Below are 16891 nucleotides of genomic sequence, written 5' to 3' on the forward strand. Positions count from 1 at the left end.
TGCTGGTAATAGCTTATCTAAAGTGATCACTCTCCTTACAATGTGTATGATAATCAAGTTGGGCCATTTCCAGCACAAATCCAGGTTTTCTCTCCTCTCCCCCCCCCCCCAAACCCACTCTCCTGTTGGGGGGAGGTATTTTTTCATGCTTTGTGTGTATAAAAAGATCTTCTACACTTTCCACAGTATGCATCCGATGAAGTGAGCTATAGCTCACGAAAGCTTACGCTCAAATAAATTGGTTAGTCTCTAAGGTGCCACAAGTACTCCTTTTCTTTTTGCGGATACAGACTAACACGGCTGTTACTCTGAAACCTTAGAGACTAACAAATTTATTTGAGCATAAGCTTTCGAAACCTTGTGCTCAAATAAATTTGTTAGTCTCTAAGGTGCCACAAGTCCTCCTTTTCTTTTTGCGAATACAGACTAACAGGGCTGCTACTTTGAAACCTGTCATTATGCAAAGTATAATACAGTTTATCATTCCATTAAATCTCCCCTTTGAAGTTCTACATTCCTACCATTTACACTATCTTTGAAATTCAGTAAGTATCAGTCTGTTCAGTGTCTGTGACTCCCTTTGGTTGTCTAAATGCACAACCGAAACACACAACAACTTGGTCATCCGACTGTCCATTAGTTGCAATGACTAGCTGTGGTCAGTCCTGGGTCCTTGAGTCATCATTTTGTTCTGCATCTGTAGCGTTTGCTCTGTTGATTGTTCTTTCTGAAGAATAAACTAGATGCCCACAGTTTCTGTTGAACTCTCCACTGTCTGTCTCTATCATACTATCTGGGCACTGAATTCTTTCTTTTTATGTCAGGTGGAGTTGTCCATCCTTTTTCCCATCCAATTTGACATGAACATGGTCACCAGGCTCTAGACCTGGCAGTTCTCGAACTCAGTGATATCTGTTGTAAAAATGTTCATAAACTGTCTTTTAATATTTTTATCCATTTTGGCTACTCTCTTCATATCTGGCCATTTGGGAGATAGATTCCCAGCCCAAAGTTGAAACAGTAGGTCTGAGTTGTCCTCCTATCAGGTGTTGTGCTCGACCATATCCAGTAGCTGCTATTGGGGTTCATTTGTAACTCAGGAGAGCAAAGAAATGCATTTTCCTGCTGTAGAATTTTCTTGGCTATCTGTACAGCTCTCTCAGCCTCTCCATTTACTTGTGGGTATTATGAGCTGCTAGCAACATGATCAAAATCATATTTTGTTTCGAATTACTTAAATTCTGCTGCAGTGAATTGTGGTCCCTCATCCGTCACTAGTTGTTCAGGAATATCAAAGTGCACTTCAGTTTCTCAATAACACTGCAACGTGTTATGACTTTCAAGTACATGATTTCTATATACCAGAAAAATAGTCCACTATAACCAGGTCCTCTGATGATGTCCTCTGAATTTCCATCAATCTGCAGCTAATCTCTTCCCAGGTCCCTCTGATAGAGGTCTTTGTACATTGTACGATTCAACATGGTCTCTTAAGTTGATTAGTACTGGATCATCTTTCAAAACTCCAATTCATCAAATCCTCTGTCAAATTCTTCCACCTTTTCATTAAATTCATCATGACTGCCACGCTGTAACTAAGAAGGTTGTTGGTCTTTGATCCTTTGCATGTACTCTGAATGCATAATTTTTGTCTTCATAAGCTCTTTCTGTGGTGAAGTGGCCCACGCAATTCAGAATACCACTAGGGCTAGTCAAAGCTTTGTCAAGTGTCTTCACCTCTGAAAGGGGTTGAAGGTGATTGTAAGACCCTTTTGAAATAACTGTGATGTGAGTTTTAAAGTCAATAGTCTTGCCATGAATATTCAGTTTCACTCTCCAGGTAGGCTCTAGGTCATCACAAGTGATAGATCCCAGTAAGAATAGCTATTGACTGACTGTCTGTCTGTAACGAGTCAACTCCCTGACTGCTTTGGTGCAGCAAACAGCTGTAAATTGTCAATTTCTTCTTCGAGTGCTGTTCCTGTGGGTGCTCCACTCTAGGTGTCGGTGTGTCCCGGTGCCATTGATCGGAGATTTTCGGTAGCAGCGCCTGGTCGGGATGCAGGCGCTCAGTTGGTATCTCCCATCTCGTTGTAATCTTCCTGAGTGCCTGCATCCCGCACCCTCCTCAGTTCCTTCTCAACCATCCCTGGCTGAAGACGGGACTCAGGGCAGTGCTACTTCTCTTCCCTGATCTCTGTAGCAAAAAAGTAACAAAGAATACAGAAATAGTTATTAGTTACATCCCAGTTGTTTCCCTTCCTTTAGTGTAGTTACATAGTTCGTTACTTAGTTAAAAAACAAACAACAAACAAACAACAAAAAAACCTTTTCACTTCAGGCTTGTCTCCTGCTGAGAGGCTCTCCCCTGCCATTTCTAGATCATAATGCCAGGGGCTTCAGGATTCAAAAAGCATGTTTCCCGTCAGGACTCCATGCCACGGTCCGATGGGCACTCACAGTGTGTGAACTGCCTCGGGGAAACCCACATCCCTGCAAAGTGCCTCCGCTCTACGAGCCTCAAGTCAAGGGCTCGGCGCGACAGGGACCTGCGGCTTTCAGAGACGGGGAAAGTTAAACCTGCTCCTACACGCTCCCCAGCCAGATCTGAACCAGTGGGGAGCGTTGCTTCACCCTCTTTGGAACAGAGGCGAGAAGCACAGCAGTCTCATAGGAGAGACTCTGACAAGGGTAAAGGGTCTCCCACGAGATCCTTACCCTCTGTGCTGACCGGGCCACAGGCAGGTGCCTCAGCTCTTTCTAAAGCCTCAGCCATGGCTCCCGCAGACCGCGGAGGCAGGAACCCGACCTCCCGTACCGGGAAGGTTTCCGCAGCACCAAGCGCCTCAGCACTAAAAATAGCTGCGGGGCCGGCTGTGCACTCTGCCCCGGTGCCGACAAGGACGTCAGCACTGACCCCCTCTGCGCTAAAAATAGCCGCGGTGCCAACTGCGCGCTCTGCCCCGGTGCTGGGAGAATGTCATCACTGAGCCTGCCTCCTGCCCCGGCACCAGCCGCGGACCCCCTGCAGGGCACCTCCAACAGACCCGTGGCACCGCTGACACTTTCACGTTCACTCGCTAATGCGCGAGAGCACAGTCCAGGCTGGGTGCAGCCTAGAGAGCAGGAGCAGCAGTTCCTCACTCAATGTGACTTCTCAGTGCCACCTGAGCCTAACTCTCTGCTCCTGGATAGACAGGGCTCACTCTTCGAACAGCCGCTCTCACCACCTGCACTGACTACCTTCACTGACAGTGAACCTGATATACAGCAGCAGGCAGAGTTCTCCCCACCTGCCTCTCCTCCACCGGACCCTCTTCCACCTCAGGCTACGGTCCACAGCCACCAGCCTCAGTTTCCCTACTTTTCCTCCCCTCCCGCCCCCTGTGGACTGCACCTGGGTTCTCCTACTCTGTGCCTTGGCCCCAGTGGTACCCTTGGCCACATCCTCCTACCACTCATCCTCAGACCTCTTCCACGAAACCACTACCTGCTTCTGTGCCTCGATCTCCAGCTCCGTCCACTTCTAGAGTACCTGAACCCCCTCCTGAGAATGTGAGCTACGAACCATATCCTGACTCACCGAACCCTAATTCTTCATCTGCTCCAGACGGAGCCCTCTCCCCGCCCCCGCCTCCACAGAACTGACTGAACAAATTGGTGAGGATACAAAAATTCAAGATGGTCACACTGGGCACAATAATTCCTGCACTGGATCAAGGGGACCGGTTCACAGCCCTCGACCTACAGGACGCTTATTTTCATATATCAATTCATCCAGCTCAAAGACACTTCCTACAATTCACAATCGGTCATGACCATATTCAATAAAGAGTTCTTTCTTCCTTTTGGCCTCTCCACAGCGCCAAGAGTCTTTTCCAAAACTCTAGCCATGGTCGTGGCTCATCTCCACAAACATGGGATCACGCTTTTCCCCTATCTGGATGATTGCCTCATCAAGGGCAACTCCTATGGCGAGACACTTCAAGCTACCCATTTCGCCATCTCCCTCTTTCACAGCCTAGGCCTCCAAATAAACATCCAAAAATCCACCCTGACACCTACACAACACATCGAGTTCATTGGAACTCATCTCAACTCAAGCCAGAGCAGAGCCTCGCTCCCATATCAGAGATTCCTTGCTATCACACAGCTCACATGTACGCTCTCTATTCGTCCCAGGACACAAGCAAGAATCTGTCTACAGCTCCTTGGTCACATGGCAGCCACCACCTTCGTGGTCCAGTTTGCCAGGCTACACGAGATGTCTTCAGGGCTGGCTCAACTCCAATTTCAAACCCAAAAGACACACCTTAGGGACGCTGCTAACTCCTCCTCCCAATGTTCTAGCTTTCCTACATTGGTGGACAAGACCAGAAAACCTCTGCACGGAGGTTCACTTCCAGCAACGATCCCCAACACTCATGCTCACCACGGACGCTTCCCTAATCGGCTGGGGAGCGCATCTAGGGGGACACAGGGCACAAGGCCGATGGTCCGCATCAGAGACGCACCTACACATAAATCTTAGAGCTCAGAGCAGTGAGGCGAGTATGCCTTCACTTTCTTCCCCTCATAAAGAACAAATCTATTCGGGTCTTAACAGACAACATAGCATGTACGTACTACATCAACAGACAAGGGGGAGCCCGATCACATTCCCTATGGATGGAAGCCATCCAACTACGGAATTGGTGCATACAACATCAAATACAAATCATCACTTCCTATCTACGAGACTGCCAAAACACTACTGCCGACGCACTCAGCAGACACTTCTCAACAGAACACGAATGGGAACTGCATCCCGCAGTACTTCAACAGCTCTTCTCCCTCTGGGGTATCCCGTCAGTAGACCTCTTTGCCACAACCCAGAATCGAAAATATCGGCTGTTTTGCTCCAGAGTGGGACTCGGGACTGCATCTGTAGGAGACGCGTTCCTCATCCCATGGAACAACTCTCTCCTCTACACCTTCCCACCAATCCCTCTGCTACACAGGGTTCTTTGGAAGATCGTAGACGACAAGGCCTGGGTCATCCTTATTGCCCCGGCTTGGCAGAGACAGACGTGGTATCCTTACCTACTCCGCATGTCCTCCCGTTATCCACGGGCTCTCCCCAAAAGACCAGATCTCCTTTCCCAGGACAATGGATGGGTTCTTCACCCGCAGCTCCAAAAGCTCCACCTGACAGACTGGTTCCTTCATGGTTCTAAACCCATGAACTAGCCTGTTCCGAGCAAGTCCGATACATCCTCCTGCACAGTAGAAAAAACTCCACTCGTAAAACTTACCTGCAGAAGTGGAAGTGTTTTGCCCTCTGGTGCTCATGTAATCACTTAATGCCCAATACGGTGACCCTCCCTAACATTCTAGACTACCTCCTGAAACTAAAACAGGACGGACTTTCGCTCAGCTCCATCAAAGTACACCTGGCGGCACTTACCACCTTACATGACCTGTTAGAAGGTTATTCACTCTTTACCCTCCCCACCATAAAACGATTTCTCACGGGCCTGCAAAATTGCTACCCTGAAATTTACCCAACGGCAGCTACATGGAATCTTAACCTCATTCTTCATGCTCTCATGAAACCTCCATTCGAGCCTTTGGCTACCTCCTCTCTTCTCCATATGTCCATGAAGGTAGCTTTCTTAGTTGCAATAACATCAGCAAGGAGAGTAGGTGAAATAAGCGCCCTGATGGCCCATCCTCCCTACACAATCTTCTCCAAAGACAAAGTCACTCTGAGACCACATCCTGAATTTCTCCCTAAGGTAGTATTCACCTTAACCAACCAATATACTTGCCTACTTTTTATCCCAAACCTCACAAGACTCCACACGAGGCATCCCTACATACTCTCAACGTCAGGCAAGCAATTGCCTTTTAGTTAGACAGGACTAAGCCATTTCGTAAATCTCCATGACTCTTTGTCTCCATCACCGAAAGATCGAAAGGTACGGCTATCTCTAAACAACGTCTGTCCAAGTGGTTCTCTGACTGCATCAGATCCTCTTACCATATTCAAAATATTCAACCGCCCGAAGGCATTAGAACTCATTCCACTCGAGCTGTGTGGACATCTGTTGCCTTCCTACATAACGTACCCATTTCTGACTTCTGTAGAGTGGCTACATGGTCATCTGAACACGTTTGCCAAACACTATTCTATCATGCAAGATACCACAGCAGACACCATAGTAGGCCATACAGTACTTTCTACAGTACTCACTGCTGCATCTCCAAAGTCCCACTGACCATAGTGGGTACTGCTACACATTCACCTAGAGTGGAGCACCCACAGGGACAGCACTCGAAGAAGAAGGGGAAGTTACTCACCTTGCAGTAACTGAAGTTCTTCGAGATGTGTGTCCCTGTGGGTGCTCCACTCCCCACCCTCCTCCCCTCTACTTTGGAGTACTAGTATAATCGCGCCACAGTAGAGAAGAAACTGAGGGGGGTGCGGGATGCAGGTGCTCACGAAGATTCCAACGAGATGGGAGATACCAACTGAGTGCCTGTGTCCCGACCAGGCACTGCTACCGAAAATCTCCGATCAATGGCGCCGGGACGCACCGACACCTAGAGTGGAGCACCCACAGGGACACACATCTCGAAGAACTTCAGTTACTGCAAGGTGAGTAACTTCCCCATTTTCTGCCTTTATTACACCGTGCACCTCTGTCTGGACAGACATCTCTTGGAATATGACTTTTTCCATACCTTGAGCATGCAGGCTGGAATTTGTCCCTCTGGTCCTGGAGTTCTCTCTCCTTGCCACATAGGTTTTATGATGATGAGTTTTAACACTCAAGTATCTTTATAGCTTCTAAGGTAGTTTCAGGTTTTTCAGGTTTCCCCCTACCTTTTGGTCTGTTGTTTGACTAGTTCAAACTGCTTTGCTTTCTGTATAGCTATGGCTAGGATCAAGTCTGTCTTCAGTTGTAGCTGCTGTGAAAGATTTTTATCTGTTAACCCAATAACCATCCTGTCTCTAATACTGTCATGTTTTTTGCATTCCCCAAATCAGTTTTCAACCAATGTATATGTGACAGGTTGGATCACAGAAAACCCTTTGGGAACTGCCAACTGATATGCTGGGACTACCTCTAAGCCGTTTCCCTGCCAGCTTGGGACTCCAGAACCTTGCCTGCTTGAGCCAGACAAGCTAGCCTGCTACAAACCCAGACCCAGGTCTGAACCATGTCCCCTAACAGCTGCAGGCTTAACTGGAAAACAGCTTAAGAAGTGTTTCTGTCTCCAACACTCAGATGCCCAGCTCCCAATGGGGCCCAAACCCCAAATAAATCCATTTTACCATGTATAAAGCTTATACAGGGTAAACTCATAAATTATTCACCCTCTATAACACTGATAGAGAGAGATGCACAGCTGTTTGCCCCCCAGCTATTAATACTTACTCTAGGTTAATTAATAAGTAAAAAGTGATTTTATTAAATACCAAAAGTAGGATTTAAGTGGTTCCAAGTAATAACAGACAGAACAAAGTGAATTACCAAGCAAAATAAAATAAAACCCGCAAGTTTAAGCCTAGCACAGTAAGAAAACTGAATATAGATAAAACCTCACCCTCAGATGTTTCAGTAAACTTCTATCACAGACTGGAGACCTTCCCAGTCTGGGCACAATCCTTTCCCTTGGTACAGCCCTTGTTCCAGCTCAGGTGGTAGTGAGGGGATTTCTCATGACTGTAGCCCCCTTTGTTCTGTTTCACCCCCTTATATAGCTTTGGCACAAGGCGGGAATTTTTTGTTTCTCTGCATCCCCACCCCTCCTTCTAAATGGAAAAGCACCAGGTTTAAGATGGATTCCAGTACCAGGTGACATGGCACATGTCCTGTGAGACCCCAAGCCTTCATTCCTCCCAGCCTGACTCACAGGAAGGCCTGCCTGCAAACAGAGCAATTCCACAGTCAATTGTCCTGGTTGCTGGGAGCCATCAAGATTCCAAACCACCATTAATGGCCCACACTTTGCATAATTACAATAGGCCCTCAGAGTTATATTTCCCATTTCTTTTTCAGATACAAGAATGATACATACATACCAATACGATGACCACACTTAGTAGATTTCAGAGTAACAGCCGTGTTAGTCTGTATTCGTAAAAAGAAAAAAGAAAAGGAGTACTTGTGGCACCTTAGAGACTAACCAGTTTATTTGAGCATGAGCTTTCGTGAGCTACAGCTCACTTCATCGGATGCATAGCATGAAAAGGAGTACTTGTGGCACCTTAGAGACTAACCAGTTTATTTGAGCATGAGCTTTCGTGAGCTACAGCTCACTTCATCGGATGCATAGCATATGCTATGCATCCGATGAAGTGAGCTGTAGCTCACGAAAGCTCATGCTCAAATAAACTGGTTAGTCTCTAAGGTGCCACAAGTACTCCTTTTCTTTTTTCTTTTTACTTAGTAGATTATAAGCTTTGTAATGACACCTTACAAGAGACCTTTTGCATGAAGCATATTCCAGTTATATTATATTCACACTCATTAGCATATTTTCATAAAATCACTAGAGTGCAACGCCACAGTATGCAGACCTCTTATAAAACATTCAACATTTTCCCCTGGCTCATGAATTCTCTGGTGAAAACGTGCTCTTTCATAAACCACATTTCTCTAAGGTATAAAGTATGCATCAAACACAGCTAGAACCCTTTCACAGTCATCTTTGTGTCATCAGTTAAAGTCAAAGGATTTAAAGAGATGCTCTGCATGCTTCAGCATAGCAAAAATTAAAGATGATACCTATATATCTCTAGGATTTTTGTGTGGAACTTATTTGCAATTACAAATCTTGCAAAATACGGGGTCCAGTCTATCCATTTGTCAAAGCAGAAGTTCTCTGGGCATTGAAGAGTGGCATGCTGATGAGATCCTGCAAACTTCGTTGCTTTGTTCCTTCTTTTTGCAACCTTTGTTGCTTTTTTCCTTCTGTTTCTGTTCTCCTTTGGTTGTAGCTTACTTCTGACTCCATGTCATGTTCCTGTACGAGATATGGCTGACTATGAAGCTTGCTTCTGAGTGACCTACACAACAGATGTGTTCATCATAAGATCCTGAATGTACTGCCAGGTATGGCTGAAGTAAGCTCAAATAAGATATTTTCTCATACTGCCACTGCGACCAGAATCCCGGGGAGCCATACTGTGGTCACTCAATTAGGGTAAACTGCAAAGAATGGATCAGACTACCCCCAAAGCTGGTGGATATTCCAATACTTAGATTTACCAAGCAAGCACAAAATAGCTTCTATAATACCTTACTGGTACCCAGCTTTAGCTGACAACACAGTGCCCTTAAAATATCCCAGCCTTAAGCCTCCACCCAGACCCCCAAGTCAAATATGATGAGGACTACTGACAATCTTATTCATCATATAAGAAGGTTCTACCAATCCCAAAGGATCGGACACATTGCCTCCCAGGTTAATGAATATTTCAGATCTTACCCAAATACACACTTACAGCTAATCCTTATTAACTAAACTAAAATTTATTAAAGAAGAGAGAGAGTACTCGTTAAAAGATCAGTTTACGTACAGACATGAGTACAGTTCTGAGATCAGATTCATAGTGGAGATGGTGAGCTTCACAGTTGCAAAGAGTTATTTTAAAATTAGTCCATAAGTTATAGTCCAATGTTGACAATCAGGGTGATCCAGATGGGACTGCAGATCTCAGTCTTACGACTCAACCTTTCCCCGCATGAAGCATCAAGCAGAAATGATATAAAAAGGATCAGGACCCAAGATATCTTTATACAGTTCCAGGCCTTCTTTTGACAGCTCGGAGTCCTTAGGCGAACAATAGGCAATCATGGAGACTTTGAAGTAGACCTGTTTCCTAAGCTTCACCAGTAATTAGCTACAGGGATAAACAAAAAGCAATTGCCTGTTTTCCACAATTCGCAGGTGATTTGATATTCATTTCAAAGAGATATGAATACAGTGATATCACTATTTTTACAGTTCATTTAAACGTTAGGATCGCCTTTTGATCTCTGAATTAATGGAATACAGCATAGCTAGGACCTGTTTGATTACACGGTTAACCCCTACCAATATATATGTATAAACGCACAAAAACACAAACACCATCTACCAATGTGTCCCTAAAGGTTGAATCTGGGTCATTTAGCCTGGGAGCCGCTTAACCCTTTCTGGCCACGGCTCACGGCGTGACTGAATAGTAGAACAGAAAGAACAGGAGGCCTTGCGGCACCTTGGAGACTGACACATTTCTCTGAGCACGAGCTTTGGTGAGCTGCCTCCGATGAAGGGAGCTGTGGCTCACGCGCAGATAAATGCGTTCGTCTCGGAGGTGCCGCAAGGCCGCCTGCTCTCTCTGCGGCCACGGACTGACGGGCTGCGGCTCTGGAAGCCGGCACAGCGGGCGTCAGCAGCGGACTACCCACCACGCCGGCCGCTAAACACCTCTTTCAGTCACACACGCTCCCCGCAGTATCAGGTGACCACACGCTTTGGACTAACGACTTTCGGGGCCCGGCCGGCCGTCGGTCCCGCTGGCGGGGCCGGGGGTCTCAGAGCCCCGCGGTGGGAGGAGGCGGAGCTCAGGCCCTAGGCGCGAGAGGAGCGAGCGCATGCGCGGCGCGCTGATCCTGACAAGGCCGGGCCGCCCGCGCCAGAGAAAGGGGCGTGTCTCTGCGCTGGGGGCGGATCTGTCCAGGGCCTGGCGGCCCCCCCCGGCTGCGCGGTGGCGTCATCCCGTGGCGGCGCGCTGATTTGCATACGCGCTGCGTGCGGTGGGGCGGCAAGCGGGCTGGAGGGTGTCGGATCCAAGATGGCGCCGTGCGGACGTGTCCGGAGCCGCTGGCCAGGCCCGCTGGCGCTGCTGCTGCTGCTCTCGCTCTCGCTCGCGGCCGCGGAGCCGGCCGCAGGGGGGCCCGGCCTGGGGCCAGCTGGCCCGGGCGCCCCGCAGCAGGTCCCGGCGGGCGGGCCGGGCCCGGGGGGCCGGGGGCCCCGCGGCGGCTCCAGCGGCGGGTGGAAGCTGGCGGACGAGCCCGCCTGCCGCGAGGACGTGAGCCGGGTCTGCCCCAAGCACAGCTGGGCCAACAACCTGGCCGTGCTGGAGTGCCTGCAGGACGTGAGAGAGGTGGGCGGCCGGCCGGGGGGCGGGCGCGGGGAGTTGCTAGCCCGGCAGGGCTGCCTGGCGGCTTGGCAGGAGCTGAGGGCGCCGGGGGGGGCGAGAGGGACAGAGGCAGGGTCTGCTCGCAGCACGCGCGGGGCGCGGGGCACGAAGGAGGCGAGAGCCGCGGGGCGCCTGCAGGCCGGGTGAGAGCCTGCAGAGGGAGCGCGCCGCGGAGGGCAGCAGACCCTGGCCGTGCCTCTGCGCCTGCTGGGGTGGGAGCACTGGCCGTGGTGCTGCTGGCGGGGAGGGGAGTGTGGTTCCTGGGGGGGGCACCCTCCCCTCTGATTTAGAGCTGAGTCCCTGGCGGCACCACGATTACTTCTTTGGTGTTTAAATTGCAAATGCTGCTGAATGACAGTGTGTAGGGCAGTGATTCTCAACCAGGGGTACATGTATCCCTGGGGGTACACAGAGGTCTTCCAGGGGCTCCATCAACTTATCTAGATATTTGCTTGGTTTTACAACAGGCTACATAAAAAGCACTAGCAAAGTTAGTGCAAACTAAAATGTCATACATACAATGACTTGTTTATACTGCTTTTATACACTATTCATTGAAATGTAAGTACAATATTTATATTTCAGTAGATTTATTTTATAACTGTATGGCATAAATGAGAAAGTAGGCAACTTTTTTTCAATAGTAGTGTGCTGCAACACTTGTATTTTTATGTCTGGTTTTGTAAGCAAGTAATTTTTAAGTGAGGGGTAACTTGAGGGTACACAAGACCAATCAGATTCCTGAAAAGAGGTACATTTGTCTGAAAAGGTTGAGAGCCACTGGCGAAGGGCAGTACAATTGTATGTATTGTTTTGTGTAGAGGTAGCCGGACTTGATCCCCCTTTTGTCAGTTAACTTAATTCTGTACTTGACCTCTGTTTAGAGCTTTTATCTTTTGATAGTTTGATGGTAATTATTACACTGTGTGTATTCATAATTGTGCTGCTCATACCACAAATGGGGTTGCAGGTGTTTTGATAGAATATCCAGAATATGGCCATATTTTTCTTGGTCACAGAATTCTGGATTGATGCCTTTATTAAACTAAGTCATGTCAAGCTATCATTCGTTCAGTTTGGTCCTTATTTGTTTGTACAGTTACTAGGATTGGGGAAGGATTAGGTGTGTGTTAAATGTATTTGAACTGCTGTCTAGTAAATTTAATTGAAAAAAGGCGTACCTCATGTTGTTTGTCTAATGTCCCCTTTCGGGTCTTTAGCCTACGGGCTGGGAAGGAATCCCCTTCCTCTATCCAATGTACAGCAGTAATCGGTTAGGTGCATTATAGTGGTTCTCTTTTCTTTGAAACACTGGGTATTAGACTGCTGTTTGGAGACAAGGTACTGGAATTGCAGGATCTGTTTTCTGACTCATATGTCAGTTCCTGTTGAATGTGCATCATACTGTATTTTTCATCTGTACACATTAGGTCTGTTTCACTAGCTTAAATTAATGGCCAGTAAATTTAGAAAGAAGAAATTATTACTTCCTAATGTAGCTATTGGGATTAAAAACTGTCGCTGAACTTAATTTTTATTAGAAGCTTTCTATGGTAAGAGAAGGGCAGTCATTTCTCCTGCTTCTCGATATACAGTACTGCACAACTGGCCTGGGTGCACTGAAGGTTTTGCTTTCCTCTGAAGCACGAGGTAACATCTACTTCAGGAAGGAGGATACCAGATGGATTGCATGAACCTACAATCTATTCAGAAGAGTGGCTCGTCCATTTGTTTCATTTTTTCTTACTCCCTTCAAACAACAACTGGGCTTTTAACATTGAAAGAATTTTATTTCCTCCCTTAAGTTTATCTAATATATGTTTTTGATGGATGGTAAGCTGAGCAGAGGAATAAAAGCATGGTCTGGGATTTTGATAACCCTATAAGTGGGGCCCTTTCTTTTGTTGACTTGTGATTTTTACTGCTGTAGTAAAACAACTTGGTGAACATGTGTGGTGGTTTTACGTCTGCCTCTTATTTTTCTATAAGTGCTCATATAAATGGGGTACATATGAAGCTGTGGTACTAGTAAGAAGTCTGGAAGAGCAATCAAAAGCTATATGCTCAAAGCATATTGACAGCAAAATCCAGCTGTGTGATAGATTCCTGTTTGAGTGAGAGAAGAGTCCGGTTGCATTGAGTTCTCAATTTAACAAAAAGCTTTTTGTCTTCTGTAATTGACAGTTACACGTTGTGAAACAAAGTTACTATTTCCCCATGTTTCCACCCCCCCACCACCCACTGTTCCTCAGATGTTCTTGTCAACTGCTGGAAATGGCCCACCTTGATTATCACTACAAAAGGTCCCGTCCCCCCTCCTGCTGGTAATAGCTCACCTTAAGTGATCACTCTCCTTACAGTGTGTATGGTAACACCCATTGTTTCATGTTCTCTATGTATATAAATCTCCCCACTGTGTTTTCCACTGAATGCATCCGATGAAGTGAGCTGTAGCTCACGAAAGCTTATGCTCAAATAAATTTGTTAGTCTCTAAGCTGCCACAAGTACTCCTTTTTGCGAATACAGACTAACACAGCTGCTACTCTGAAACCAAAGGTTACTTAAATGAACTCTCAAAAAATAAGACACAAGCACCATATCATCTGTGGGCAAACACTTTTCACAAAGTAATCACTCCATATCTGACCTCTCAGTCCTCAGCCTCAGAGGAAACCTGCACAACTCCTTCAAATGATGACCCTGGGATCTTAAATTCATAATTTTGCTGAAACTAAAAATCATGGATTTAATAAACACTGGATTTATGGCTTATTACAACAATCTGTAATCCAGTCATCGCCCTTTTTTGTTCTGTGACTGCAGAGGTGTTACCTGGCCACTTCACCTTGAATTGTCTCTTACGATATGCATTTAGTACTTGTGCTAAACTATCTGTTCCACCTTCTGTTTAGCTGTGACATTCGGATTACCTTTCCTGGACCTGAAGAAGAGCTCTGGGTAGCTCAAAAAAGAGTGTCTTTTTCACCAACAGAAGTTGGTCCAATAAAAGATATTACCTCAACCACCTTGTCCTGCTAATTATAAGGGGTATCATGCACCATGACATTTCTTCAAATTTGACTAATGAGTTGTAATGTATCAGTAAAAAAAAGAGTAGTACTTGTGGCACCTGCTCTGCATTTTTACATGCAGTGTGTTTAGCCATATTCTGCATTCTTTTTCTTTTACTGTTGTTAAATGGCCTTTCACCAGTGGCTCCTTTTTATCTGTCTTCAGATTTTATACTGCTGCCAATCACCGTAGCATCTCATTGCCTTCTACAAAAAATCAATAGCATTATTAGCAAAGTCCCTAGCAGACAGACTTCATGGAGTTTCTGGTTTTGACTTTTGGAGTAAAATCCCTGCTTGGACTGGCTTTGGTGTTTTGTTTACAGTTTTTTTTTAAAAAATATTTTTGAGGGGAAGTGTTGGGGCATTTTGACTTTTAAAAATCAATCAGTATCTCCCAGTGCCTATGGAAAGTACTGCTTTGCTAGCTCTGGAGACTAAGGGGGCTTGTTCCAGTGTCCTTGCGTTCCGGAGGTTTACCTCCTAACTCCATTGTTGTGTTTTCGCTGTATGATGTTCTCAGCCCCAGAAAGACTTCAGTGGTTCTTTGCATATGTAGGTCTGTGCATCTGTGTAGCTTGAAGCACTTTGAAGTGAAAGTTGTTAAATAAACACAATACATTTCTATCCACCATGTAGCTGCAATAGGAGTCAGTTGTGCCAGTTTCCCCATATCGGCCTGGTAATATCAGATCTGAAGGTCTAGGAAGCACCTTCAGGGAGTGCTGGGGGAGGAGGGGTGAGGTTAGCTAAGTTCCCTGTAAGCCACGTGGCTGCACAGCAGGTTTCTTAGTGGCGTGCAGGTGCTCGGGGAATCCGCCCGGGGACCTGGCACAGCAGGGGCGTCCTTACCCAGGCTCCAGCTTAGCCTGGCCCTCAACCTGCTGCGGCTTGGGCAGCCCGAACCCAGCTCTGAACCTGTGGGCCCAGCCCTGGAGCTGCCGTGGTGGGGAGAGGTGCCTCTCCTATTCCCCACCCTCCCCATCCCAGCCCAGGTGCTATGGGGGGGGAGAGAGAGCTGGGAGGAGCCCTCTCTCCCCGCTGTAGACCCAGAGCATCTTCCTGCATCCCAAACCCCTCATCCCTGGCCCCACACCAGATCCCGTACCCCTAGCCAGAGCCCTCACACCCCTGCATCTCAACCTTCTGCCCCAGCCCTGAACCCCTTCCCATGCTCCGAACCCCTCGGACCCAGCCCCACCACATAAATTTTGTTATGTGCACCAATATGAAGGTGTGTCACACATCACCTCCATATTGGTACACATAACAAAATTCATTCTGCACATGGGTGAGAAATATTAGAGGGAACACTCGAGGTCAGTCCTTATGAGCTGTTCAGTACTTGGTGCCTCTGATAAGTAGTGGTATTTTGTGAAGTGGAAATATGTGCTAAGAACTGTCTTCATTTCTCTTTCGTTATCAGAGCTAGCAGATATCAGTGACTTATGGTTAGCCTCATTGGGGTGGGCTTGTACCATTGGCTTAGCAATGACAGTGATCACTTCCTAAATTAAAAAAACAAAACAAAACACCCAAACAGACTAAGATTCTTTCTAACCTTAAATTAGAAGTTTTTGCTATTTAGTTAAGCTGTCTTTCAGGGTTAATTAAAAAACATGACATGTCTCAAGATGGTATAAAATAACTTTTTACAGATATAGCCCATTTTTGTGTTTTACCATGGGTTACTAACCCCTTCCTATTGTTTTATACCACTCAATTGATGCCTGAATGGGATTTTTGGGAGGTAGCACGTTTTAGAGAAGCCATACTGTTTTTGGGGTAGACACTTCTTGCCCCTCCCTTTCATTTTCTTCAATTTTTCTGTTACTACCACTTCTGCTTTTCTCTGTTCCCCTTGCAATACATCTCTTTATCTTACCCATCCACTGGTATTCTTCCCTAAGCTCTAGTAGTGTCTGACATCTGGGGCTAGTAGCACTATAAATAAATCTTTTAGTTTACACCACACTTTTGACAGGGCATCATCCAATCCAATGTGATTTTGATTTCACTCCCAGGGTACAGTTCTGCAGTCTGACCGGAATCCCATGTGTGTGTTTGATTTTTGACTGGTAAAGGATACTGTCAGGTACAGCACAATGATTAACCTGCAGTGTAATAGTTCTGATGGGCAATGTCATGATATATCAGTATCTGTTTTTACCTCTCAAAGGTTCACTACCGAGAAGTAAATTAAAATGGTTATTTGAAAGGCCTGCAGTATCTTGACTTTTTGCATACTGAGAGTTTGTGCAGCTTACCCCGTCAGTATTTTGAGTCTCAACAGTGTTAACCAGTTACTAACCAGCATTGAGTAGCATGTGGGAAGCTGTGCTCTTTATTCTGTCCAATATGTCATCCAAGACACCCTGCCTTCAAGTTGGAAATGGAGGGAAGAGTTTGCGGGAACAAATGCTGTCTAAAACTAGTCATCTTCTGTAAAGTTATGGCTTTATTTAAGAGGCCCTACAGTGTTTGTAAAGCAAACATGCAAAGTGGTGGCCATACAATAACTCTTTCTAAAACCAAAATTTTAAGGTGAGGAAGTTAAGAATCCTGAACCCAGTAAAATAGATAGCATCTCCTAAAACACTTTGCAATCTTTTTATTGTGTGTACAATGAATAGCACAACA

At 46.4% G+C, this 16891-nt stretch overlaps 1 protein-coding gene and 1 long non-coding RNA gene across 2 annotated transcripts in view; one reads left to right on the forward strand and one right to left on the reverse strand.

Moving 5' to 3' along the window:
• Positions 1–372: 372 nt before the first annotated feature.
• On the reverse strand, positions 373–10611 carry LOC141996755 (uncharacterized). The gene is made up of 3 exons (XR_012641597.1): positions 8778–10611; positions 5083–5258; positions 373–2197 (listed from the first exon to the last, which is right to left on the reverse strand). It is a non-coding gene; the product is annotated as an uncharacterized LOC141996755 (long non-coding RNA).
• A 220-nt stretch (positions 10612–10831) lies between these two features.
• The window catches only part of GLG1 (golgi glycoprotein 1), a 172640-nt gene continuing 166580 nt past the window's right edge, over positions 10832–16891 (forward strand). The window contains exon 1 of the mRNA XM_074968320.1: positions 10832–11143. Within this exon, the coding sequence (XP_074824421.1) occupies positions 10832–11143 (312 nt within the window). The remainder of the gene's footprint in view (positions 11144–16891) is intronic.

Source organism: Natator depressus, chromosome 12 (genome assembly GCF_965152275.1).
Source record: "Natator depressus isolate rNatDep1 chromosome 12, rNatDep2.hap1, whole genome shotgun sequence".
Classification (NCBI taxonomy): Eukaryota; Metazoa; Chordata; order Testudines; family Cheloniidae; genus Natator; species Natator depressus.